Source organism: Lissotriton helveticus, chromosome 8, assembly GCF_964261635.1.
Source record: "Lissotriton helveticus chromosome 8, aLisHel1.1, whole genome shotgun sequence".
In the NCBI taxonomy this organism is placed as follows: domain Eukaryota; kingdom Metazoa; phylum Chordata; class Amphibia; order Caudata; family Salamandridae; genus Lissotriton; species Lissotriton helveticus.
In genome coordinates, this window is record NC_136069.1 from 278,224,619 (window position 1) to 278,250,463 (window position 25,845).

Genomic DNA, 25,845 nt, shown 5'->3' on the forward strand with positions numbered 1-25,845 from the left:
TTTAGTTATTATGAGGGAGATGGGAGAGAGATTAAAGAACATCCCGTCTCTCTCGCTGCCCTTGGAAGCTTAATCAGTGAGACAATTTGGAATGACTTTCTATTCTGCATCAGCCTGCTTCGTGAATATATCTGCTATTAAGGACTGTAATGTAAGAAGTTGGCCTGGTATATGATGTTCACTATTCTAGTGAGCACCTTGCACCAGTCCAAACAACCCTTATGATGATGGTTGTAAAGTCAACCTTATAGACCAGCTATCTTTGGGGTAGCATGGACAAAAGCAGTCTTAGGCTAAACTCAAGAGAGCATGTGAAGCCAGCTGTTATACCATATGCAATCCTTTTAATACCAAATGAAAGGACACCACACAGGTTATATATTCAAAATATATATGTATTTATTTCTAAATCAATCCCCTGTACTCTTTAGGAGCACAGAAGCACAAGCGTATAACAAGGAACTTAATATAACATACAATAAGTTGCACAATATGGATAGGCCCTGGTGGCCTGTTAAAACATATACTAAAATAGTGGTATAAGTACCACGTCACGAACAATGGTAAGGCCTAGGGCCTTGGGAATCGCTGGGGCTACACTGGACTAACAATAGTTAGGGAGCAGGAGGCCCACGGGATGCGGGTGCAGTGTCTAAATGCACACGCGTGCACACATAGAAGTCAATGGGTGCGTAAAGTTAGAAAGTTAAAGGTTTGGGAGTCTTCCGACTGGACTAGAACTTAACCACTTGAAACTAGGACACTAGGAGTGTAAATCTCTACAGGAGCACCGCAGTACTCGCGTTACCTCACCCACAGGAAGCCAGTGCATAGGTGTAAAAGTGTGTCGGGTTTCGTCGTGGAGTTCTATGGAGCCTTGGAGAAAAGATACTGCAGGCGAGCAGGAGAGAAGAGTCCGGTTGGATCCAAGGGTGGATCAAGGATGAAGAGTACCTGAAAGCAGAGGGGACAGAGTCCGGGTCACTAGAAAGTGACCAAGAAGGAACCAGGCGATGTCGGGAAGCAATCAGGTGATGTCGTGAAGCTTGTCTCTGCAGCCACGTGGACCAGGAGGTGTCGACGACGACCAGGAGCTGGATACGGACTGTCCCACGAAGGCTCTCGCTGTTGGCGGTGTCAGATCTCGATTCGGAGTCAACAGGCCTTGGCAAATGCAACCCACGAAGGAATCGAAGATGGCTTCTGGATCAGACCAGCAAGGTCTGACCGGCTGCTCCTTTTCAGGGGAGCAAGGGCCAGTCTGAAGCAACCAGACCAGCGTTGTAAGTAAGTAAGTAAGTAACTTTAGCTTTATTCGATTTTCAAGTATAAAATCATAAAAGCACATTACAAAATATATGCACAATTACATTTCAAATCATATCAGAGTAAATGACCTTATAACATAAAATAAAATCTTTAAGAAACGTCAGGTATCAAATCAAATCAATAGTATATCACATCAGAGTCTGGATATTGAAAACCCCTCACCCCGGAGCAATTTTGGCCCACCCAAAAGATAGTCTCTTCGATGGTCCTGTATGGGGGTAAAGTGATTCTCTGGGATAAAAATCAGATAAGCCCCAGGTGTGTATAGGTCCATCTCCTATCTGTGGTTTCCAAGACTGGAGGTAAGGGACAACATTGCTGTTTATGAACTTTATCAGCACCAGATCACCGGATCTCTCTTTTCGAAGCGGACCCAACCATCCCACCCTTCTGACACATTGTATTCTACCGTCCATGTCAGGGGGTAGGGGTCTATTCTTTGTTAGCCAAAATAGTGCCTTATTTCTCAGCTCCTGTTCACTTTCAGTTTTTCCCTTTATGAGTTCAGGCACCCCAGAAAGGACACCCACAAACGGGGCAGCCTCCGGTGGTAAATGGATGTGATTTGTTTTTCTTTGCGTGTTCCTTTTCTTGGGGAGTGGCCCTTTAGAAGGTGTGGTTACTTTGTTCAGCCCCGATTTAAAGGAACAGCTGTGTGTAGGTTTTATTTTGGTGGGAGCTTTCTCGCTGGATTGAGTTAGCATACCTGGTGTTGCCCGTCGGAGTTGAAGAACACTACTTTGTGGAGTTGGTAAAGGCTTTACAATGTCGCTCAAAGGTTGTGATTGATTAGGGTCTGCCATGTTTTTTAGGAGTAGCGAGTTTGTCCTGGTCATTTCCTCTATTGCCGTGATCCTTTCCCCAAGATCATTCATTCTTTCTATTAAAGGGTGTAATGCGGCGTTAAACATAGATTGTATCTGAGCCAAGAGTGTTAGTGAGATTGGTGGTGCAAGCAATTTTTTGTCCATAACTTGGGTGCCTGTATGTGTGTCCGCTGGTCGATTTCTTTCACCAGAAGGGTCCTGGAAGAATATTATGGGGTTCGTGTTACCTGTTTCAGGTGGGCAGAGGGGAGTACCCAAGAGGTTTCCATAGGGTGAGGATGAAGAACCGGGGTGGGGGCTTGTGATGACTATAGGACAAAAGGAGGCATTAGTGTGCTCAGATGTCGACTTAACGGCCGCGTACTTGGATTTGCATAAACTATTAAGTTCCTCCAGGAATGATAGGTTTGGTGATGCGACGGCAGACTGAGGGGGAGTGATGTCACTATAGGAACAGTCAGTAGACAATCGATCTCGTGCTATTCTTACAGGTTGTTGGACAGTAGACGGTGTTGTCTTGATTAAGTAATGGACCATCGTCCCCTTGGCCAGGTCCCTAGTCCCAGTAGGAATTTTCGGGGCCCCCTTAGGAGACATGTTGTGAGTAGCAGCAGGCACCTACAGGGACTTGGAATGACTTAACACAAGATGTCTTACCTATTTTAAATGCACGGCCAGGGGGGGTGGCCCGTCCCGGCCTCCTCTGGCCTATGATGGCCTTAGATGGTCCCGCCCTTGTCCCGGCCTTAGCCCCGCGCTTCGTCCCGCGTGCGTCCCGCGGGACAGAAACAAGGAGTGTATTTATTAGGCAGGTAGGCGGGGCCGGCTGGGGAAGAGTACCAGCTGTTGATGGTCAGAGGGAATGCTGGTACTCGCAGTCCCCGGCCGCCGCACCCGCCGAATCCCCGGACACAGCAAACGGGGGCAGACAGCAGCAAACAGTCCCCAGATGGACAAACGGCTCCTCCGGGCTCCCAAAGGGTCAGAGTCCCGACCCACCTTGAGCCGCGAGTCGCACCCGCGAAGCGGGGGCGGCAAGAGGTAGTAGCAGGCAGGAGGCGGGGCCGGCTGGGGAAGAGTACCAGCTGTTGATGGTCAGAGGGAATGCTGGTACTCGCAGTCCCCGGCCGCCGCACCCGCCGAATCCCCGGACACAGCAAACGGGGGCAGACAGCAGCAAACAGTCCCCAGATGGACAAACGGCTCCTCCGGGCTCCCAAAGGGTCAGAGTCCCGACCCACCTCGAGCCGCGAGACCAGCGTTGAAAATTCAAAGTTTCGTCGTCGCAGAGGCCACTAGCCAACGGGCAAGTGACCGGACAGACGCGTCGAGCAGGAAAATGCAAAAGGGCCCCACGCAGCACTCGGTGAGTGTGGAGAGGTGATCTTTGGTGCAGTTGGTGCTCGGGGCTGGGGCTTCTCAATCCCCAATGCACAACTTCGAGGGTGCCTCAGAAGTTTGCACGGAAAGCAATTCGCTGGCTTTCCAAGATGGCCGGTCCCACGTCTCCCGTCCCCTCCACGGGTCTCAGCTTTGCTGTGGATCGGGTCGAAGGAAGTCTGGAAGTCCGGGTCTTGTCAGGCTCTGCGTTCAAGCTCCGGCGGGAGCAACGACAAAGCAAACCGCTGAGCGCTTGATGGTGCCTGCTTGCACAGGGTGGTTACTTCTTGACCACAAGGGAGATTCTTCAGTCTTCTACGTTGAGTAGGATGTCGAAGGGTCCAGAGTTTCGCATCAGAGTTTCAGTCAGGATTATCTAAAGTCTAAGAACACAGCTCCTACCTATATACCAAATCTAGGGGCTGGATTACCTGCTAGGTCCCTCCTATGGGTAGGACCCAGGAAGGGGGTGGTTACACCCCTTTCCCTTTGTCCAGTTTCGGGCTGGAGTGCCCCAGCACCGGTTTGAACTGGCCTATGCATGGGACACCTTGTGTGCCCGAGGCAGTGTCTCCTTTCATTCAGCCCCCCCTGCCCCAATCCACTATCTCCTGTCTGGGGTGGTGCTAGCACCTCCCTGTGACAGGAAACCTATTGTCCGAGCCTCCCTCGCTAGAAGGACTCCCAGCAGCAGGAAGTCAGACTTGTGTCTGTAGCAGCAGCATCCATTTTGTGATGCTGAGGCTCTGGTTAACTTTAACCGGGATTAAGGAAAGTAACATGTCTTCTCCCTCTAGAAGGGTGGAATGCTAGCCCCGTCGCCAGAATTGGCGAGGGGGTAGTATTCCAAAGCGTATGACACCTTACACGACATGTTTTGATAAAGCCAAACCAAAGATAGCATTTAACTGTGAGGTTCATAATGCACTTAAGAGTATATGGTATGGCAATATCCTGGAACAGCTATAAGGACATGGTTCAGAAAGCTGCAGACAGGCTCAGCTCATGCTAGAGCAGCATCTCACATAAAACCAAGCACTCTGCCTTCAGGATTGTTAAGGCCTGCCATAGGAGTGACTTATAGGTGTATATGTGTCCAGATATAAGGTTAGACATAGGTATACTATATCTAAGCAAGGGGTGATTACACGACCTTGCCCCAGCTGAGTGATCAGCCAGTTGTGTCAGTTTGGATGGCCAGCCAGGGGTGGCAAAAGATATGCTGCAGCCCCTTGTAGGCCTTGGGTGCACCTATGCCCTGGGTACCTACAGTACACTGTACAGTGACCCAAATCCCAATTGGTGATGTACCTAAAGTACATTATGTGAAATTTAGAGAGAGAACAGCAGGGCTGTGGGTCTGATTAGCAGGCCCACAGCCACATTAAGTCGAAAACTTTTGCAAGAAGCAAAAAATGGGGTGACCATAGGATAGCAGACCCTACTCTCCTACATATATAACTCTGACTCAAAACAAATAAATGCAGTTCAGTTTTACTATTGCACATTCCACAGAAATACAATATATAATAGGAAAAAAATACTTGTTAGGGCTAACATATATTGACAGAATACAGTAACTAAAACAGAGCCGTTTGCGCTGCGTCTACAGCCTCTCATAGGACGGCGGCCGGCGCGACACACATCAGGATCATGCCAGGCTGCGGCAGTGTGCACAAGTCTGCAGCTGAGTCTCCCCCAGGGCCGTTTCTACCAATAGGCAAGACTAGGCGGCCGCCTAGGGCGGCAAAAGGCGGAAACATTTTTTTAATTTGAAATCAAACAGCAAAAAAAAATAGCAAATTAAGGGAGAGGGGGAGGGGCGGCATTTTTCAATTCTCACCTATGGCGGCAAATCCCCTAGAAACGGACCTGGTCTCCCCGCGGCAAATGCTGCAGCGCACCGGCCCAACCATGCTGCAGCCACAGGCCTCGCCTCATGCCTGCCGCGCTGCCTGGAAACACTATAGTAAGCACGAACATGTTACAATATAAGTGTATAACAAACCCCTTTACACCCTAACATTGGTGTGCGACACTGAGTCCCAACACCGCGCAATCTTCACGAGCTTCACTGACTTGCTTCCTGTTAACTAACAGGACGTGAGGTTTGGGCGCCAGGCACCACACACAGCAAGTTAAAAAATTGTTTTATTTAATTCTCTGAGAGGGCAGCGCCGGGTCCCGGAAATTTAATTGGGCAGCAGCAGGGTGTCTGAGACATCATGATTGTCTCTCATTAATCATGATGTCGACAGCGCCACGGCGGGTATCAAGAGCCAGCACTCTGCCTGCACAGTTTTAGTTTTGCAACAGTGTAGCACAACAAGCATGAAGCATTATTTCAATGTGGGCACGCGGCACGGGCGTGCTCCGATGTCAATTACTCCTGGAGTCTGCGGGACAGGAGGTAGAGTAGTGCACTCAGCAGAGCAGCTCTGAGCCCCCCCCCCCCCCACCAGCGCACACAGGTCAGAGACACCACCACCTGCAGGGCCAGACTGAGAACCAAAACCGGCCCTGGCAAAGTGCTTGGCCGGCCCCCTGGGGGTGCGACCGAGCTCTTTGCCGGGGGCGGTATTCGGACGATTTTGTTACAGGGCCGATTTTGCAGCTATGCTGCAAAAACGGCCCTATAACAAATACGGCCCCCAGGGCCCAAAACCGACCCCCACCCTTGCGGCGCACCGGGGGATTGCCGGTGCCCGCAACGGCCAGTCCGGGCCTGACCACCTGAGTCAGGCACCGCGCACTAGCACCCTGGCGTTAAGCCAGTTTCAGTGCATCACAGAGCAGAGTGGGCAAAATGCGTGACAAAGCATTTCAGTGCGATGATGCGGGAACACCACACTGAAATGCGTTAGCATCACGCCTGGTGCGTGACACTTGGCAGGACTGCAAACCTAGCAAACACAGATTAATTGCTCATTTGATTGTGTATAAAAAGCACAAGATCTTTATAGAAGAAGAGGCCATTGTGGGCAATAAGGCAGCTGTGAAATCGGGCTGTTCTTAAAATGTGTTTAGAGGCTGCCACAGTCCCCTCAACTGCTTCTTGGCATTAAAGTTTAGTAACACATATTATGTAGGCTGAAAATAGTGCAATGGAGTTTCAGCGAGTATATGCCAACTGCCCATACATAATATCCAACTACAAGTCCCATAATACATTATGCTGGCAGCTAAAATGCCACTACTGGCGTATGATACCACAATTATGGGGACAGGGTAACGTTTGGCACCACTCTTACTTGCCGTGGCATAACGCTTCTTCAAAGGCAGCAGTCAAGAGTTACTACTCCTTGTGTTGAAAGCAGGGGGTCTTGACTGGGACCAAGATTTGAATGAAAAACTAACTTCCCAGAAAGAGTGTGACACAGTAATGTTGGTAGGTCCAAATGTTTTCTCTAACGACAATTTAATTACATTGAGAAATATTAACGTGTGAAACACCTATTTCTGAAGATGTAAAATTGAATTCAATCCTATCGTTATTTATAATACAGTGTATATAGAGCGACTGATTCGTTGCTGATCAGACAGCCACTCGTACAAAGCCCATGTTCGGTATGTGCACAAGACCTAATTACTTGACGCTATTCGCTGTAGAGTCACTCGATGTATTACACCTGAGGCAACGAAGTGTCACACGCAAGTACACTCAAAACATTTTGTCACATCTAAGCAGTCTGAAAACTTGACAGCAATGCCGGGGGTACTACATATCTGCATTTGTGTAATAAAAACTTTACACAAGCATAGAGCCTGCAACTGTAAGCATAGCTGCCAAGTTTCGCAGGTCCATGCACGATGAGCTGCTCCAGGCCAGTGTTTTTGCCTTTGAATTCTGGGACTTGTAGTCCCAGTTTTTCTTGGAATAAACAAAACTCCAAGTTCACTTCGTTTGACGCAGCCAGTCGTGTACGGGCCTGGGAAACGTGGATAAGTGACCCGTATCCTGTCTTCCCTCTTTCATAAGCAAGGGATACAAGGTGGCTCACAATACGCAGAATGAAAACAGCTAACACAAGCTGAACACTGCTTGCCATATTTAGGCACACCGAAACCTTGCTTTATTGAATTCCTCTTCCTTTGGACCTCCACCGCATTGATTACTAAGCTGCTCTGGAACTGTAAGTTACTTACCCTCTGCAGCTCACTCTCTCTCGCGCTGCGCCTGGCCTCCTTCTTCTCCTCAATACTCTTTTCACTTTCAAACCTCGCTCCGAAAGCCGCCATGTTTGTGCAGGGATCGACGAGGCAGAGTCACGTGACGGGCACTCACTCGCCTAGAACTAGTCACAATTACAGTTCCACTTACTCACGGCACAACCGCTTTTCTGCTGGTACATGATTCTCCTTGGATTTGATTAACAGACAACAATGGTAACAAAGTGAGCAGGGTTCGAGCCAGAGAGATATCCACTGGTGTTCGTTACCGGAAGCAGCTGTCACTAGCATAATGTGCTGTACATTGTGGAACCTATGTGTAAACAGATGTTTAGATGTGTTCAAGACGCCGCCTTTTACCATTGACTTGCATCGTAGAGCCGTACGGGTATGTAATGCTGCCTTAGCAACAACAAACCCGTGCTTTTATGGTGTGCGTCTGTGGTTCCAGACGTTGTTCGTAAAGCTCCCAAACATCAGTATTTCCTCTAACCAACATAGGTGTAGGTTAGGAGGACTACGAAAGGAAATTAGCAAATTGGGTTCAAACTGATTGACAGGCTAAGGGGCGGTACAGGACGCTTTTTGAGTGGCTCTACTTTACAGCCCGCCTTCGATTGGTTAGAAAATGAACCGCCCCTTTCTGCGACACAGGAAACGACCTCCCACAACTCGGGAAGGCATGGCCCAGCCACATGTGAGCCGGCTCTTTTGGGCACAGAGTGGCTGCTCAGAGTGGTCGTGGTAGCCGTCTGTGGGTACGGGGTTACTAGAAAGACGCACCCGTAACACCGGAGTCTTTAGTATACACGTACCTCACTATTGATGCTGCGTCTCGTCGGATACTGGTTCATTGGTATGGTTATAGAAAGGAAATGACAGATTGCTGCTGACAGATAACCTCATCTTTTTAGGTAGTTTCCTTTTACATGAATGCCCTAGGCATTTCAAGAAAAGCAAAACAGACTATTTTAACTCTTACGTGAAGGTTAACACACTGTGAAATAGCATTTTTATAATCGACAAACTCTGATAATTCCCCGTTTAATAAAAATATTTGTCTGTCGGGCTCTTTGTAATCAAAACGTTTTTCTGTTTATATATTCAACTTTTACTACATTGAATGCAAATTTCATGTTAACGTGCTTGAATTCTGGTGACGCATGTGTGTGTTATCGCTCTGTAGGTAAATGGGGTTGGAACCAGTTAGCCCCTTGGAGTTTTTTGACTTTTAATGTGTGCTTCTCACTAACTGTCTCACTCACTGTAAACCCTGTTAAAACGGATTGAAAGTGGTAGCCGATAGTGCCTGCCTTTTAAAACAAGGTCTGCTACTTGACAGCTGGCGTAAGAAGCTCTGGATTGGCTGCACGCGAACAAACTTGTGTGCGGGCTGAGCAAGTGTGACTACCACCAAGCTCATCCTGATATGTGCGCACAGGTAGCCTGTCGCAGAAGGGACACTTAAGGGATTAGGGCTGAACATGTGTAATATAGTGCGAGTAGGTATTCATTGTGAAAGTCTGTAGTGCTTCTAGAAAAATGGTGTGTGTTTCGTGTGAAATCTGCACCAAAATACAGTTTTTTGCCTTTGTTAGTCCTAGAAACTCAGATGACTCACCTATCGTTGGTAAATCAGGATCCCAAATGCAGATCTGACGTTATTTGCTATATATTAGCCCTTGTTCTGGCTCTCGAAGATTTATTATATTTTCCGAACACGCCTCCTAATTAAATTCCTGGCTTTTGCTCCTCCTGCGAGGCCACGTTATTACTCTACTAGCTATTCAGAAAATCAAAGGCCTCACCATATTGTTGGGTCATTTGTCAGTATTTGGGCCTTTTCCTAGGAGAGGATGTTGAAAATTAGTACAGTTTGGTGAACATTATCTGCGCCATCTTGCCTCTTCCCCCGATGCCACACTTTTGTCGTGCGCACCCGCCATTTTAGAATGCCCTGATCAGAACGAACCCTTTTTCATGCCGATGGCCCCTGACATAGCCCTTCGCCTTCACTTAGCCCGCACGCTGACCAACCCCCTGCTTGCACCTGCCTAGAATCATAAACCCCTCTTCGGCACTGCTCTGCCCCAGGCCCTCATCCTGTTCCCAGCGCGACACCTCCCTTCTTCCCTTTCATGATCTCCGGCCCTTAGACGCAAACCCCCCTTTTTTCCCGTGTGTCCGTTTGTCTTCCCCGTTCCCAGGCCGACACCCAGCTCTGCCGATACCATTCCTTGCCCCTCCCCGTACAATAGAAAGCTTCCCCCATCAAAGGATCCCCGGGTTGATCAAAGCCCCCACTCCATGAGATCCGATCAAACCCCCCACGTTCCGTGAATCGGCGGAATATCCAGCTGCGCGATACTCATCACCTGTTGTGACTAGGGTGGGGACTTCAACTGTAAATGTGTGTGGGAACGGCCCAAAGGGGAGTTCCGGGAATGTCTTTTCCATATATCAAAGCTTTAACATGAATATGTAATCTGCAATAAAGCCATAAAACAGTGTATAAGAGGCCAGGCCTCAGAAATGTAGTTAGAGCACCTCAGAACGATACCTTCTGCCCGTTTTGTTGTGTTCTCCTCCGGAGAGAATAAAAACCTTGTTTCCTGCTTTCCAGTCTCCAGCGCCTGCCTCTTCATTGATTAAATAACTAGAGGGTCACAGAGGCAATACCGCCGGGCAAATACCGATTGTCCCCGACCCGCACCAGTTTCAACAATTGGCGTCCCAAGCGTGGGGCCCATCAGCGACTCGTGGATCCAGTGGGAGAGGTCCCGACGACAGAGTGAACGACTGCAACGATCGGGAGAGCTCTTGCCCAATAGACCCTCGTCTGGCAGCCGATCATCCGAACTTCACTAGTTCCGAACAGACCTCTCTCGAGTGATCTACGGTCCTGACTGGGGACCATTAGGAGTGCCGTGAGAATTACGAGAAAAAGAGGACGATCGGGCGCTGGATTCGGAAGACAAGAAACTGTCCACATGGTCCGGGTAAGGTCGTGTAATCACGACAAGTTGCGAAATGATTGCTTGATTGTTTGATTGCTTGATTATTTATAAAATACTAGTATTACTCTTTGTTTGACCTATTTGGAGATTCACTGTCTGCACACGGAGAAACAGTAGGCTCCTTCTCTTTTGCAAACGGTGAAGGATAGGTAACGTAACCGTCGCGCCTATCTTTCTCCCCCACTGACTCTATTATTTCTCAACGGTTTTTGGGAGACTCCCCACTCCCTCACTGATTAACTGGGTTCTTTAACCCCGAACTACTGTTCACAGATTGTCTTCTGGAGATTCTCTGTCTGCAAACCAGAAACAACAGCTTCCTCTTTGCGGTTAGTGAAAGGGTAGAGGACGCAGACTTTTGCGCCCTACTCACTCTCCCCATTGTCCTTTTTCTATCCTATTTATTTATTTATTAATTGCTTGATTGTTCCGCACTCTTGGTTACTCTTTTTTATTTTTTGTTCATGAGGTATTCACTGCCTGCAAACAACGTAGAATAGGAATATTCTGTCTAGTCTTTGCACCTAGTGATAAGATAGGCACTGCTGACTTATTAGTCCCTCGTTACGAGCCGTCATGTCTGTCTTCTCCCCATTGATTGATAATTGGTTCAGCCCGGACCGTGTATTAGAGGTGGACCATATAGCTCCACTAGAAGGCACCCCTAATAAGGACATGTTCATAAACTATGGATTAGTTACCATAGCCTATAATAAATTGTGGCACAGGTATACCAAAGAAAGTCAGGACAAACAGTGGCCACTGGCAGGATCCTTTGACCTTGATAAAATAGAAACGTTAGAAATAGCCCTTCGAAATAATAAGACAACGCCTATTATGCTCGACAGTCTCGGTATGTGGCGCAGAGAGGCTATGCAACGACAGAGAAAAGACGAGGACAAACCAAGTAGAGAAATATACCGACAGGACAACCCCAGGACACCGCTACCCACAAGTTATCCCCCGACACTACGCAAAAGACGACCAGACTTAGGGCCAGACCAATGCGCTTTTTGTAGATATGTCGGACACTGGAAAGCCCAATGCCCGACTCTACTGAGCGTGAGTAAAGGCAAAGGGCCGACAGGAACGACAGATCGGCAGTATGAGAAAAAGCGCGAGACCAAGGAGAACCCGACTTACATAGACAGACCAGATAGAACCACCACGTTTGATTATGCCCGATGGCACAGATTTCGCCAGGACAATTTCAGCGGCATGCTCAAGTTCTCCTAGGTCGGGCAGCGTCAAGACGGGAACCCAGCCTCGTTTTAAATTCACAGACGGAAAGAGATAATTATGACTAATAACTGTTTTATATTCGTCTTGGGTCTTTGTATGTCGTACTTGTACTGTCCCCCGTCTGAGTTTGTGTGTATGTAATGTACGAATCTGCGTCATCCCTCTACACGTGTTTTCATGTTACTCAACCTCTGTTAAGCAGAAACTTAGCATAAAAGCAACCTGGAAAGAAAGAAATGGTAAAACAAAATCCGTAGACCATTGATGAACTTGAACTTTTAATTTAACTCAACAAACAAGGAATAATAACGGTAAACTGTAGAAAATGAAAGTCAAACAGAACATTCGCCCCCCCCCCATTCTGGAACCTTCCGAAGGAGGGTAGGGTTACGGCTACGCCCAACCGGCGGCAACCAATATAAGGCAGGCCCCGCTGCCAACTCTTGGTCAGGAAATCTTAACATATGGGGAAGCCGGAGGAGAGGCAGGGGCCAGCGGAGTCCAGCCGCAGCGGCCCTGGACAGTTGCAGGCAGTCCCGCCACATGCCTCCTCGGCCCAGCCGCAACGGGCCTGGATAGACTTAAGTAGTCCCGCCACATGTCCAGAGAAGGACGGGACACCTCTTCCTTTTCCCTTCCGTAACAGCCGCAGCAGCTCTGGACGGCGGGATGTCCTGCACGTACCTCCACAACAGTTTGTCCAGGTCGGGCTGGGAGGGAGAGGCGACGCGGACGAGCCTCTCCCACCTCCACCGATAGGAGGTCTCCCAGCCCCCGGCCCAACGCCGAACACCCCCAGTCAGGCGATGGTGCCAATACTTCCACAGCACCGAACACACCATGGTGGCACCCCAGTATTTGCGCAGCACCGAACGTGCAATGGTGGCCATATTTTCGGAACACCGAACCTGCAATGACTGCACTGATACTCGTGCCGCGCCGAATGCGCGCCACAGGTGGCCATACTCCCACAGCACTGAGCACAGGACTTGGGGAGCACCGGATGTGGAGAGACCTTCACGCTGGGCGATGAAAAAGAGCAGCATGGAGTGCACCGGGAGAAGGAGACGGCGCGAACGAGTCTCCCTCGCCCCCCCAGGTGGGGGCATCACAGCTGCACCCCAGTTGAACGTCCCGCTTTCACACAACAGGGACCTCTTCCTTTCACTCCGAAGGATCTCTTCCGCTCTTGCAAACTCGACGAGAGTGGCCCCTGTAGGGCCTCAAAATGGCGTCTGGGTCCGCTGGAAGGCGGGCCCCGGCCACTAGAGTAACTTTGACCAGCAATATAACTCGGACATTTGCCCGCTGGGGCACGAGCCCCCATCTCCGACAGCATCTCCGCAGCCTTGGAGACCCTACAAAAGTCCCCGGCGGAACCTTTGGCCTCTGCAGGCTTCCGGTAAGGGACGGCTGCCTCGGTCGCCAAACGAAACAAACATGACATTGCCACTCCTTCTGTTAGCATGAATTCTAGAACTGCCGAAAAGGACTCTGGTCCAAACTGCCAGTAATGGGAAACATTTCCCCCTGATGCTGCTTCCGGACTGAGCCGGCCCCGCCCAAAATGGCGCTGGTATCAATCGGAACTTACGAACACCTCGTGGTGTTCCTTCGCACTAATATAAACTTGATGTTCTGAGACTTTATATGATCCTTTGTACACTTGGCTAGAAAAAAAACCAAGGAGAACTCACTCGACGAACAGTATGAAAGGATCCCGTTAAAAATGTTGATTACAAATGTACAATGCATTATATTTTTATAGATGATGTATAACCTCATCTACGACGCACACATACGGTATACATATAGGAAATCTGATTGCAACTATTATGATTGTACTTCTAAATCATGAAAATAAATGCCCCCCGAACCCCCAGCCAATTAATAGACGTTTTAGTTTCTTACAAATGAATGAATAAAACTTTCCGATGTTTTTTATTGCTGCAAACGACACCCCCCACTGTACGCACTTTAGCCATTGCCACGACCGGCCAAATACGACCGCACCCTCATAATCCACGTGCTGAAATGATTTTGCAAAATAAAGTTTTTTTTGAAACTACAGACGGGTATTGCATGCTTTATTTAAAAAAAAAAAAAAAAAAAATGTGGGATCGGTGGGAAAGTTCTTTTCTGTGCACCCTACTCTGCTCTCTCTTTAAGGTTGAAAGAAGATGGTTGCCCAGCCCTGGAGGACGGATCGGATCGACAACACGACACTCTGCCTTCAAAGTACGCGACTGACTCATGAACTCTTGCGTGGAGGAAGACCTTGACTTCCAAGGATGGGTAAAACGAACGGTGTAAATAAGGGAATGTAAAAGGAGGGTGAAAAGAAATGACGTAAATGTTATAAAGTACAACGTTCCAAGGTATCAGGGAACGGAGCTGACCCAAGAACCGAAGAACCTTAGAACGCCACAGCGTTGAAAGAGGTTTAAGGATCCCGATAGTGAGATACATCCTTTGACTAGATACCTCGCACTAAGCACCTCTGGTTTCCTTTTCACGTTTCCCCGCACACGACCTATATGGACACACTACCCCCCCCGACTCCAGAAACCATATCCCCGGGGACTCTGCCCCGAGGAGGGAAGACGAGTAAGAGGCGAGTAAAGGACTCTTGAATACATGTATTTGAATATGCGCGAATGCTGTTCCCTCCCCTCCCCCCCTTTTTTTTTTCCTCCCTCTGCAGGTTACATCAGAGATTACGGCCGAGGTGTGGCGAAGATCTGAAGCCTTGCCATGTCTAATACACGAAGCAGACTAGCGCCGCAGGCGGTGCCTAAGCACGCCTGCAATCTACTCACGTATCGAACAAACCCGAAAAATTAGCACGACCTGATAAAAAGTGATCACCCTTAAACCAGACCGGACGAATGAACCCATGTCACGTATGATGCGAAACTATGAGAGAATGTGTGTGTGACCGAGGCGCTGACCCAACTGGTCGAAGGACCGAGAGTGCGAGAAAGTGCGACAAAATGGTACCTCCTTTCTTCTTTCCTTTTCTCAAGGCACGTCCCCTCTACCCTGTCTAATGCTCAAACTGCATGATTACAAGATTTTGACGCAGACCCGCGAATGTCCTTTACTGTGTAATGCACTAAATAGCCTTTCTCGAATACACTGCCACCCTCTCTGTTGCACGTGTACTATTTAGCCTGCCGTTGCACTCTCTCTCTCCCTCTCTCTCTCTCTCTCTCTCTCTCTCTCTCTCTCTCTCTCTCTCTCTCTCTCTCTCTCTCTCTCTCTCTTTGCACTCCCACTCTTCCGAGCGATTAGCCCCGAAATTGGCAGACTGCCACCCCTAGCGCACCACCTAATTGGCTTCAAATACCGTCAGTATTTGCACAAAAAACTTGTCTTTAATACAATCACCCTGAGACCGTGTCATTACCTCTCCTTTTCCGCTAGAAGTCAATGAACCGAGGTTGGGCCGTAAGGGAAAGGACAGGTAAGACGACAGAGGTTCCCTAATCTGGCCCGTAATAAGGGAACTACATGTCAACGGCTCCTATGGTATAAAACAAGGACCCCAGAATGCGCGACCCTCCCCGCCCCGAATTGTCGCAATACCCAAACAGGAAAAATGATCACCCCTGTTACATCCCCTGTATCAGCCGCTCCAAATTGGAGTTATGAAACTACCCCTCATTCCCGGTTGTGAGAGATGGGTCGATTTACGCCCTTACCATAAGTTTTCTATGTCTCCAGGTGTCTTCCGATGAGACCCCTGTCTTCTCTAATTTAGTAATCCGGCCGCGAGAGGCTGCATAGGGACCAGAATGATGTTTTTTTGCAAGGTTAAGATTAGACTGGAGCAAAGAAAACCATTACACTGTACCATGCCGAAAGCGAAAATGTTTAGTTGAAAAGCAGGAGGCATTGATAGAAAATAAATGTTTAGCCTATGTTCGTCCATCAGCAATATATCTGTTTAGTACCATGTCGATAGCACACAGTACCCTTGGTAAATATAAAGCCCTAGAGAACGGTACATCTTTGTCAAAACCCGTCTTACGAAGGTGGGTCACCATCAGATGAACTGTCGTGACTATAAAAAAATAATTGTGAAGGAAAGTCGTAGTAAATCCAACAGGCCCGTCACCGGTCATTCATATGCCAGTTGTGAACATTAATATAACGGACATTTTCATTCTTTGCCTGGAGCTGGGAGAGAAATAGACTTTTTGATCTGCAAATTCTCTACAGACTGTCTTTTCAAACTTGTTTAAGGGTACGGCTGTCGGAGGAGAGAAGGACCGGATGTGGGAGCACGAGGCCTGACTGCAGACTAAGGAACACCTGCGACATCAGCCAAGGCGAGACCACGACAGAAAAGAGCTGCAGGACGAGGCACTGTTTTCGACAACATGAGAAGAAAGGGCCGACCTGATGCCCCTGCTCGATGTCCAGTGTCTGCCGACAAGTCCCCGCTCTCTGAATTCCGTCACACGCCCGCCCATCTGAAGTCTCTCGTTCCCCTAGTTTGTTCCTAATTTGGCCTTGCTCCATCCCCCTTTTCCTCCGACCTACCCTATGGACTGTTTTGTACGCTTTTCTTCCATCTGAACTTTCTGACAATCACCTCCAAGGACACAGGGCGAAAAGGACCTTTCCGACCAAAAACGCGAGGAAAGGGGTCGTGCCCTGCAACGCAGAACTTAGAATAGAGCTGGACTTGTAGCTCCACCGCCGGTGCTCCACAGCGCCAACGAAAGACAACAAAGAATAATGAGAACTCGTTAACTTCGAACATTTGACATCCTCAATCACCGTTTCTGCTAGGCCTCATTTCTCTCCCAGCCGCCATTGTATTGATCATGCTCCAATCCGAATCTAATATATGTAATAATCTACCAGTCCACGTTATGAAATGTACTTGCTGCTCTCGCTACAGAATCGTTTTTGTATTGCATTTCTATGACTTTCCTGCTAAAAACAAATTGATCAAAGTCTATCAAATGGGTCCACCTCCTAAAACCAGAAATGTTAAAATGTATTATTTTCAACTCTTTTTCATCTAGGGTTCCTACCGTTTTCTTTCTCATGCCCACCACAATAGAACCGAGTAGAAAATGAACCAGCAAGATGTCTTGAATATGTTAAAGGGAGGACTGTTGAAAATTAGTACAGTTTGGTGAACATTATCTGCGCCATCTTGCCTCTTCCCCCGATGCCACACTTTTGTCGTGCGCACCCGCCATTTTAGAATGCCCTGATCAGAACGAACCCTTTTTCATGCCGATGGCCCCTGACATAGCCCTTCGCCTTCACTTAGCCCGCACGCTGACCAACCCCCTGCTTGCACCTGCCTAGAATCATAAACCCCTCTTCGGCACTGCTCTGCCCCAGGCCCTCATCCTGTTCCCAGCGCGACACCTCCCTTCTTCCCTTTCATGATCTCCGGCCCTTAGACGCAAACCCCCCTTTTTTCCCGTGTGTCCGTTTGTCTTCCCCGTTCCCAGGCCGACACCCAGCTCTGCCGATACCATTCCTTGCCCCTCCCCGTACAATAGAAAGCTTCCCCCATCAAAGGATCCCCGGGTTGATCAAAGCCCCCACTCCATGAGATCCGATCAAACCCCCCACGTTCCGTGAATCGGCGGAATATCCAGCTGCGCGATACTCATCACCTGTTGTGACTAGGGTGGGGACTTCAACTGTAAATGTGTGTGGGAACGGGCCCAAAGGGGAGTTCCGGGAATGTCTTTTCCATATATCAAAGCTTTAACATGAATATGTAATCTGCAATAAAGCCATAAAACAGTGTATAAGAGGCCAGGCCTCAGAAATGTAGTTAGAGCACCTCAGAACGATACCTTCTGCCCGTTTTGTTGTGTTCTCCTCCGGAGAGAATAAAAACCTTGTTTCCTGCTTTCCAGTCTCCAGCGCCTGCCTCTTCATTGATTAAATAACTAGAGGGTCACAGAGGCAATACCGCCGGGCAAATACCGATTGTCCCCGACCCGCACCAGTTTCAACAAGGAAAGCCTGAAAAGCAAGAACGCTCCTGGTGGCTAGAGCGTGCCACATTACCTCCTCGTCCAGTCTTCCCATCCCATTCCTTATCGGTGAGCAGCTAGTCTGCTCCCCAGAACCGCAGAACTTTTTAGCACTTCCCCCAATATGGTGCCACCAATCAGGCGAGCATATGGGGGGATTTGCGTCACAACACTACCCGTTCGTTTTTTCTGCCTTCGCAGACTCGTTGCCTAGCAGGACGTGGGTTCGGTTAGTGTATCGTTCCCGTTTATGTTGTTTTTTATTTTGTTTGCCGGGGGCCTGCTTTAGCGGCGGTTGCCTTGTTATTTGTATATTTGTGTGGTGCATGTTCTTGTGGCCCGCTTTAGCGGCCGTCTGTTACTCACGCGTGTGGCGCGGCGTGCTTTAGCGGGTCTCCTTTGTTTCCGTTTCGCCTTTGGGCCTTCAGCTCAGGGTGCTTCGGAGCCCTTTCGTGGCAGGGGTTGTGGCAGGGGTCGTGGCCGGGGAACCCCTGGAAGTGCCAAGCTCCGTGCCCCTGAAGGTGGTGCTGCTGCTGCTCCCTCCTCTGTACAGTGACTATCTGCCTTTTCCGGTTGGGGGTCTCCTCCGTTTCGTTCTACACCTTTGGTTGGAGGTTCCGGACACATGGGCGGTGAACATTGTGTCGGAGGGTTATCGGATTGAGTTTTCTCTCCCCCCCACCCCTTTGTCTTCCGGGTGACCCCTCTTCTCGCCATCCTCTACGGCGGGAGGCCTTGTTGAAGGGTGTGCGCCTTCTGTTGGAGAAAGCGGCTATTGTGGAGGTTCCTCCTCTGGATAGGGGCACGGGTTGTTATTCTATCCTCTTCCTGGTCTCCAAGAAGGATACGTTGGATCTTTGGCCTGTCTTGGATCTCAAGAGGGTCAATCTGTTCATTCCCAGACGTACGTTCAAGATGATGACATTGCAGTTTATATACCAAACAACAAGAGAGTGTTAAAAAGAGTAACAAATACAATAAATAAACAGATTCCAGGTCAGGACGCTATTAAATCCCAGGAAAAGCAGTTATATGCAGTAGGAAAAATAGAGTGCACGTGCTCAAAAGTCTAGCTAGAAGAACCCTCAGGCTCCAATAGAACATTGGAAGCCAGTTGTCATCATTGGGTCCTTTTTATAGCTAGAGAAAATAAGAGTGAATTAAAAAGAGTGTGGACCACTCCTCAAAATTACTTTAATAAGAGGGTGGCTCTAACTCCCTTAAAAACAGTGAGTGAAAAATATAATTAATTTTTCTGGACTAAAAGAAGGTATATACAATGAACCCTTCAGTCCAATTCAACAAGTGAATGAAAAAAATAATAAAAAGGTACGGTCAACATGTTTCTGCTTTAGGAGCGGTAATTCAGCTCAGCATTCTTCAGGACCTACAAATACACTATTCAACTGCTCAGTTGTCAGAGCACGCTAAAGCGCTCGGACCTGAGCAGTGGACATGTGGAACCATACGACCTGCAGTTGTCGATGCTCCTATTAGGAAAATTCTTCCTTGAGATCATTAACCTCCTTGTTGTAGGGGAAACAATCAGAATCTACAGGGATGAAATAAACACAATAACGTGACCAAAATGCGAACTCTTAGGAGCATACATCCACACAAGTAGATTTTTTAATACGTGCACAACTATACTGAATTCAACTCAGATTGGTTGAAGAAGTTAGTATTCCCTTAGTAAATTAACTAGAGGAAGAACGGAAAAAAGCTGATACGGCTGTTTGTATTTCAAACCCCTTTATATCATCAGGCAATATGTATCAACTGCCTACACAAAGTCAGTAAAAGCATTGAAAGCATAAAAAGCAGTGCTTATTTCAACCTGTTTTTGTAAAAAGTTAGAAGGTACCCATGCAAGGAGTGTACGTAGCGCAAAAACACTTAAAAGAGGGAGCAGTCTATCCGACACTCACATTGTTTTGTCAGGTGTAATGCCCCATGGGCGTAGCGGCAGAAGGAAATCTTCACGTTTGGTCTCTTGGGTGGAGTGGAGCCAAAGGGAAGAAAAAGGGGAGAAAAAGGGGGAAAAAACAGGACTGGGTGAGTAAAAAAGGCCTTCCGGTCCAGTTAAGTTATAAGCGTTTTAACTGTCAAGGGACTTACTTGTCTCCAAACGGCTCCCCGCTTCAACACCTAAAAGCGACCACATCCGCCGCCCGAATTAGTAAACGCGGAAGTGGAGACGCGATTAAAGTAAGCGTGGAAGACGTATGAAGCGTCAGGGGCGGTTCTCTAGATCACGTGTCTGACGTGATTATGTCATCTTTCTTAAAGGCGTCCTGTTTATTTACAGACACGTTATGAAGCCAAAGCTAACACATGTACAGTATTATGAATGGAATACCTCATATGGACGTGTCAACACCCCGCGGGTAACCATACAATCATCTGCGCGATCCCGGGCAAAGATTGTAATCAGACAATACACATGACGAAGAAAGAGGGAGGAAGTCATGTGGTGGCCAGATATGTTCGGTTACTCCCATAGAGCAGCGAATAACCAAACCGAAACTCATTAGTCTATGGCCATAGATAATAAGGTATTTACGATCTAATGTATGACCAGTCCTGATTTAGTAAATCATTTACCCCAATCCCAGGAAAACCACCGTTATTATTCCCATGCTAGTGGACAAAGGAGTTCCTGGAGTATTGAGGCAGACAGGGACTGTGAGTGTACCAACATGGGCAGAAAGGCTATCTGTGCATGACTGATCCCCACGGGACGTCATCATTTAAACCATTATTATAAGTAGATAGACGATACACCCATCGTTGCTCCTTTTCATACAGTTTCCCCTCATCTGCGGCACTCAGTTGTTCAATTATTACCCATTTCACATCATTCGGGCAATGGGCTTTCTCAAGGAAATGAGTAGTCAGCTTAGTAGTATTTCTGCCACACCGGATGTTACTACGATGTTCTCCTATCCGTGTTTTAATTTTTCGAGTGGTCATCCCGACGTATCTTAAACCGCAGGGGCATGTAATCAAGTAGATTACATTACTTGAATTACAATTGGTATGACCTCGTAGGTGCCATATCTTGCCTTCTTCTAGTTGTAATGTTTTTGTGGGGGATGTAAGATGGCACACATTACATCCTCCGCAGGGAAAATGACCAGTAACGGGTGGCAAACCCCAGGCATTCAAAACAGTCTCATCGTGTTTGTGTTGGTTAATTCTTGGACGGGTGTGCACCAAAGCATCTCGCAGGCTTCTTTCTTTTTTATACGAGAATAATGGTTTCTGCCAGTTTCTGCCATTACTCGTCAGAATTTGCCAATGTTTTCCGATGCAACGGCTTACAGAATTAGATATGTTACTGTAAGTGGTAACACAAGTCAAGGGGACCTGAGAATCACTGTCTTTTACATTGTCTTCCAGTAATGCTTCCCTATTATTATTTCTGGCTCTCTTCCGACTAGTTTGTAGGATTTTTCTAGGGTAACCTCTATGTTCTAGTTTTTTTGTGAGGTCATCCGCTTGTTTGTTAAAATCAGCAACACTACTACAATTTCTACGTACTCGTAGGTATTGCCCAAAAGGGAGATTCTCGCGTAATGAACGCGGATGGAAGCTGGAAAAGTGTAGAAGGCTGTTCCTGCTAGTTGGTTTGTAGTAAGTTTTACTGGTTAATCGGTTCCCAGTTTTGGTGAGTGTGACATCAAGGAAGACAATGGAATTAGAATCATATTGGTGTGTGAATCTTAAGTGGGGATCACAGGTGTTGACCCAATCGAAAAAAGCTAGTAAGCTTTCTTCAGGCCCTTTCCAGATCAAAAGCACATCGTCAATGTACCTCTGCCACAGGATTACATTGGCTGCATAGGGGTTGGCATTTGTCAGGATGTGCGTTTTTTCAAAGTTATATACATACAACCCTGCTATACTGGGAGCAAAGGTACTACCCATCGAGGTACCAGTCCTCTGTAGGTAAAAGGTGTCTTGATACTGGAAAAAGTTCCGTTTCAATGCCAAGGTAGCACAGTCTATTACAAAGGTCTTAGAAGTATTATATGTCCATGTGGTTTGGTCCAGAATGTCTGCCAATACCTTGAGAGTTGCGTCCTGCGGAATGCAGGTATACAGACTCTCAATGTCAAGGGACACTAGGTAACAAGGTTCCTCTGGGAGTTGTACATTAAGTAACATGGAAAGGAGACTCTTAGTGTCCTTAATATAGGTGCTAGTAGCCTGAATTAAGGGTTTGAAGAAAAAATCACAATACTGGGAAAGTGGTTCCAGTTGGGATCCAATCCCTGACACTATAGGTCTTCCCGGCGGTGGTGTGCGGTTCTTATGAGTTTTGGGAAGAGTGTAAAAGTAAGGGATTTTGTCTTCTGAATTTGTAAGGAAATCTGCTTCCTGTTTGGTGATATATCCATCTCTTTCCGCAGTGGAAACCAGCTCTAAGATTTCGTCTTTAAGGAAAGGAGAAGGGTCTTGTTGGAGCACAGTGTAACTAGCACTGTCACTTAGAAGCCGTTTACATTCGGCATCATAGGCCGTGGTATCCTGAATCACTATGCCACCCCCTTTATCGGCACTTTTTATTACAACTTCTTGATTCTCTTGCAGGGATTTTATAGCTCTGTATTCCCCGGCTGTAAGGTTTTTAAAGGAGGTAGGTTCAATCAAAGCCTCCACTTCTCGAGACACCGCCTGTTCAAAAGTTATTATATCGGCCGGTATCATGTGAGTTGGAGGAGTGAAATTGGATTTCCTTTTGAAATTGGTGTCACTCGATGTAGTTGGAATAATAGCATTCTGTTGTTCAAAAAAGGATTTTAATCTGAGTTTCCTAAAAAACTCTCCCAGTTCACATCTCAATTTGAAGCGATCCAGGCTAGGGCTTGGTATGAAACCGAGACCTTTTTCCAACAGTCTAGTTTCATCTGTAGTAAGAACAACCTTAGATAAATTGGTTATCAAACTTGTTGATTGCTCGGTCCCGCCCTCTGTTCCTGGGCCTTGCTCCGTGTGTTGTCTCCCACCGTTTCCGTGGATCCCCAATGAACCTGATTGCCTGTTCGTCTCTTCCCCCTGCCTCTCCGGCCAAACCCTAAAAAAGGCTGCGGATACATATTCTGGTGGAATTGTTGTGGGGGGGGAACAAAATGTGGATTCCACCCAAATTGTGGTGGAAATGGTGGCTGGTTAAAGGGGTCCGGATAGGGGCCTCCAGGTCCTTGTTGTGGGTAAGGGAACCATTGATGGTTGTAATGGCCATAATTTTGTCTACCTCTACCTCTGCCCCGTTGTTTTTTGCCTCTGCTATCAGTGCTGGAATTACTCGAATCTGAGTTCGCTGAAGTATCAGGGTCTTCATTAATGCGTGTTGGTGGAGCATAATCTGGGGCAGCATAGGGATAGGTTTTGTCATAAGACCATCTTTTTAAGTCTTTTTGGAATTTGGCTACCTTTGACTGTGCAAGGTTTTCTTTGTATTCATTGAGCTCCTTGTTAAACTCCTCAAGCTTCTTTTTGTAGCCTGTGACCGTTGCCTTAATATGGGCTTCCGTAGCCTGAATCTCTATTAACAGGGCCTCAGAAAGGCGCATCGCAGTCTTAATGATAAGAATAGCCCAGTCATGAGTACAGTGCCAGGCTATTTGGGCCCATTCCTTGCGGAAGACACTGTCCTCTAAAAAAATTCGTGGTGCATTAGTAACCAAAAGTCCCTTAGGGGCCATGTTATTAGTAAGGTATTCCCTCATCATAGTTCCATGCAGAATCGCTCTAATTCTGTTTTTCTTTTGTTCACCAAGCTTATCCCAGTCAGTAGTCTGGGATATAGCTTGAGCGACTAGGGGATCAGCAAAAAGGGAAGTGTCATTTAATATTGCATCAGCCTCCTCTCTAGAGTATGAAAGGCCCGCCGCCTCCATTGCAATAGGTATAAAACAATGCACTGCTCAAATGCGACAAAATTACTGAAAATGTGTGGCTATGTTAAAATAACTCTCGCAGCTGCACGCTGCTGGAATGGCTTCATCAACAAGAGAGTAAGGGCCAAAGGGAAAACACTCTCATGCCCCTCATAAATCCATATACCAAACAACAAGAGAGTGTTAAAAAGAGTAACAAATACAATAAATAAACAGATTCCAGGTCAGGACGCTATTAAATCCCAGGAAAAGCAGTTATATGCAGTAGGAAAAATAGAGTGCACGTGCTCAAAAGTCTAGCTAGAAGAACCCTCAGGCTCCAATAGAACATTGGAAGCCAGTTGTCATCATTGGGTCCTTTTTATAGCTAGAGAAAATAAGAGTGAATTAAAAAGAGTGTGGACCACTCCTCAAAATTACTTTAATAAGAGGGTGGCTCTAACTCCCTTAAAAACAGTGAGTGAAAAATATAATTAATTTTTCTGGACTAAAAGAAGGTATATACAATGAACCCTTCAGTCCAATTCAACAAGTGAATGAAAAAAATAATAAAAAGGTACGGTCAACATGTTTCTGCTTTAGGAGCGGTAATTCAGCTCAGCATTCTTCAGGACCTACAAATACACTATTCAACTGCTCAGTTGTCAGAGCACGCTAAAGCGCTCGGACCTGAGCAGTGGACATGTGGAACCATACGACCTGCAGTTGTCGATGCTCCTATTAGGAAAATTCTTCCTTGAGATCATTAACCTCCTTGTTGTAGGGGAAACAATCAGAATCTACAGGGATGAAATAAACACAATAACGTGACCAAAATGCGAACTCTTAGGAGCATACATCCACACAAGTAGATTTTTTAATACGTGCACAACTATACTGAATTCAACTCAGATTGGTTGAAGAAGTTAGTATTCCCTTAGTAAATTAACTAGAGGAAGAACGGAAAAAAGCTGATACGGCTGTTTGTATTTCAAACCCCTTTATATCATCAGGCAATATGTATCAACTGCCTACACAAAGTCACTTTTGAGCACGTGCACTCTATTTTTCCTACTGCATATAACTGCTTTTCCTGGGATTTAATAGCGTCCTGACCTGGAATCTGTTTATTTATTGTATTTGTTACTCTTTTTAACACTCTCTTGTTGTTTGGTATATGGATTTATGAGGGGCATGAGAGTGTTTTCCCTTTGGCCCTTACTCTCTTGTTGATGAAGCCATTCCAGCAGCGTGCAGCTGCGAGAGTTATTTTAACATAGCCACACATTTTCAGTAATTTTGTCGCATTTGAGCAGTGCATTGTTTTATACCTATTGCAATGGAGGCGGCGGGCCTTTCATACTCTAGAGAGGAGGCTGATGCAATATTAAATGACACTTCCCTTTTTGCTGATCCCCTAGTCGCTCAAGCTATATCCCAGACTACTGACTGGGATAAGCTTGGTGAACAAAAGAAAAACAGAATTAGAGCGATTCTGCATGGAACTATGATGAGGGAATACCTTACTAATAACATGGCCCCTAAGGGACTTTTGGTTACTAATGCACCACGAATTTTTTTAGAGGACAGTGTCTTCCGCAAGGAATGGGCCCAAATAGCCTGGCACTGTACTCATGACTGGGCTATTCTTATCATTAAGACTGCGATGCGCCTTTCTGAGGCCCTGTTAATAGAGATTCAGGCTACGGAAGCCCATATTAAGGCAACGGTCACAGGCTACAAAAAGAAGCTTGAGGAGTTTAACAAGGAGCTCAATGAATACAAAGAAAACCTTGCACAGTCAAAGGTAGCCAAATTCCAAAAAGACTTAAAAAGATGGTCTTATGACAAAACCTATCCCTATGCTGCCCCAGATTATGCTCCACCAACACGCATTAATGAAGACCCTGATACTTCAGCGAACTCAGATTCGAGTAATTCCAGCACTGATAGCAGAGGCAAAAAACAACGGGGCAGA

The 25,845-nt window shown here is 47.1% G+C and overlaps 1 protein-coding gene across 1 annotated transcript in view; it reads right to left on the reverse strand.

Moving 5' to 3' along the window:
• Positions 1-8,269, reverse strand: part of CWF19L2 (CWF19 like cell cycle control factor 2) — a 1,282,529-nt gene extending 1,274,260 nt beyond the window's left edge. The window contains exon 1 of the mRNA XM_078657031.1: positions 7,683-8,269. Coding sequence (XP_078513157.1) covers positions 7,683-7,775 — 93 coding nt within the window. The 5' untranslated portion in view covers positions 7,776-8,269. The remainder of the gene's footprint in view (positions 1-7,682) is intronic.
• Between the last annotated feature and the right edge of the window lie 17,576 nt (positions 8,270-25,845).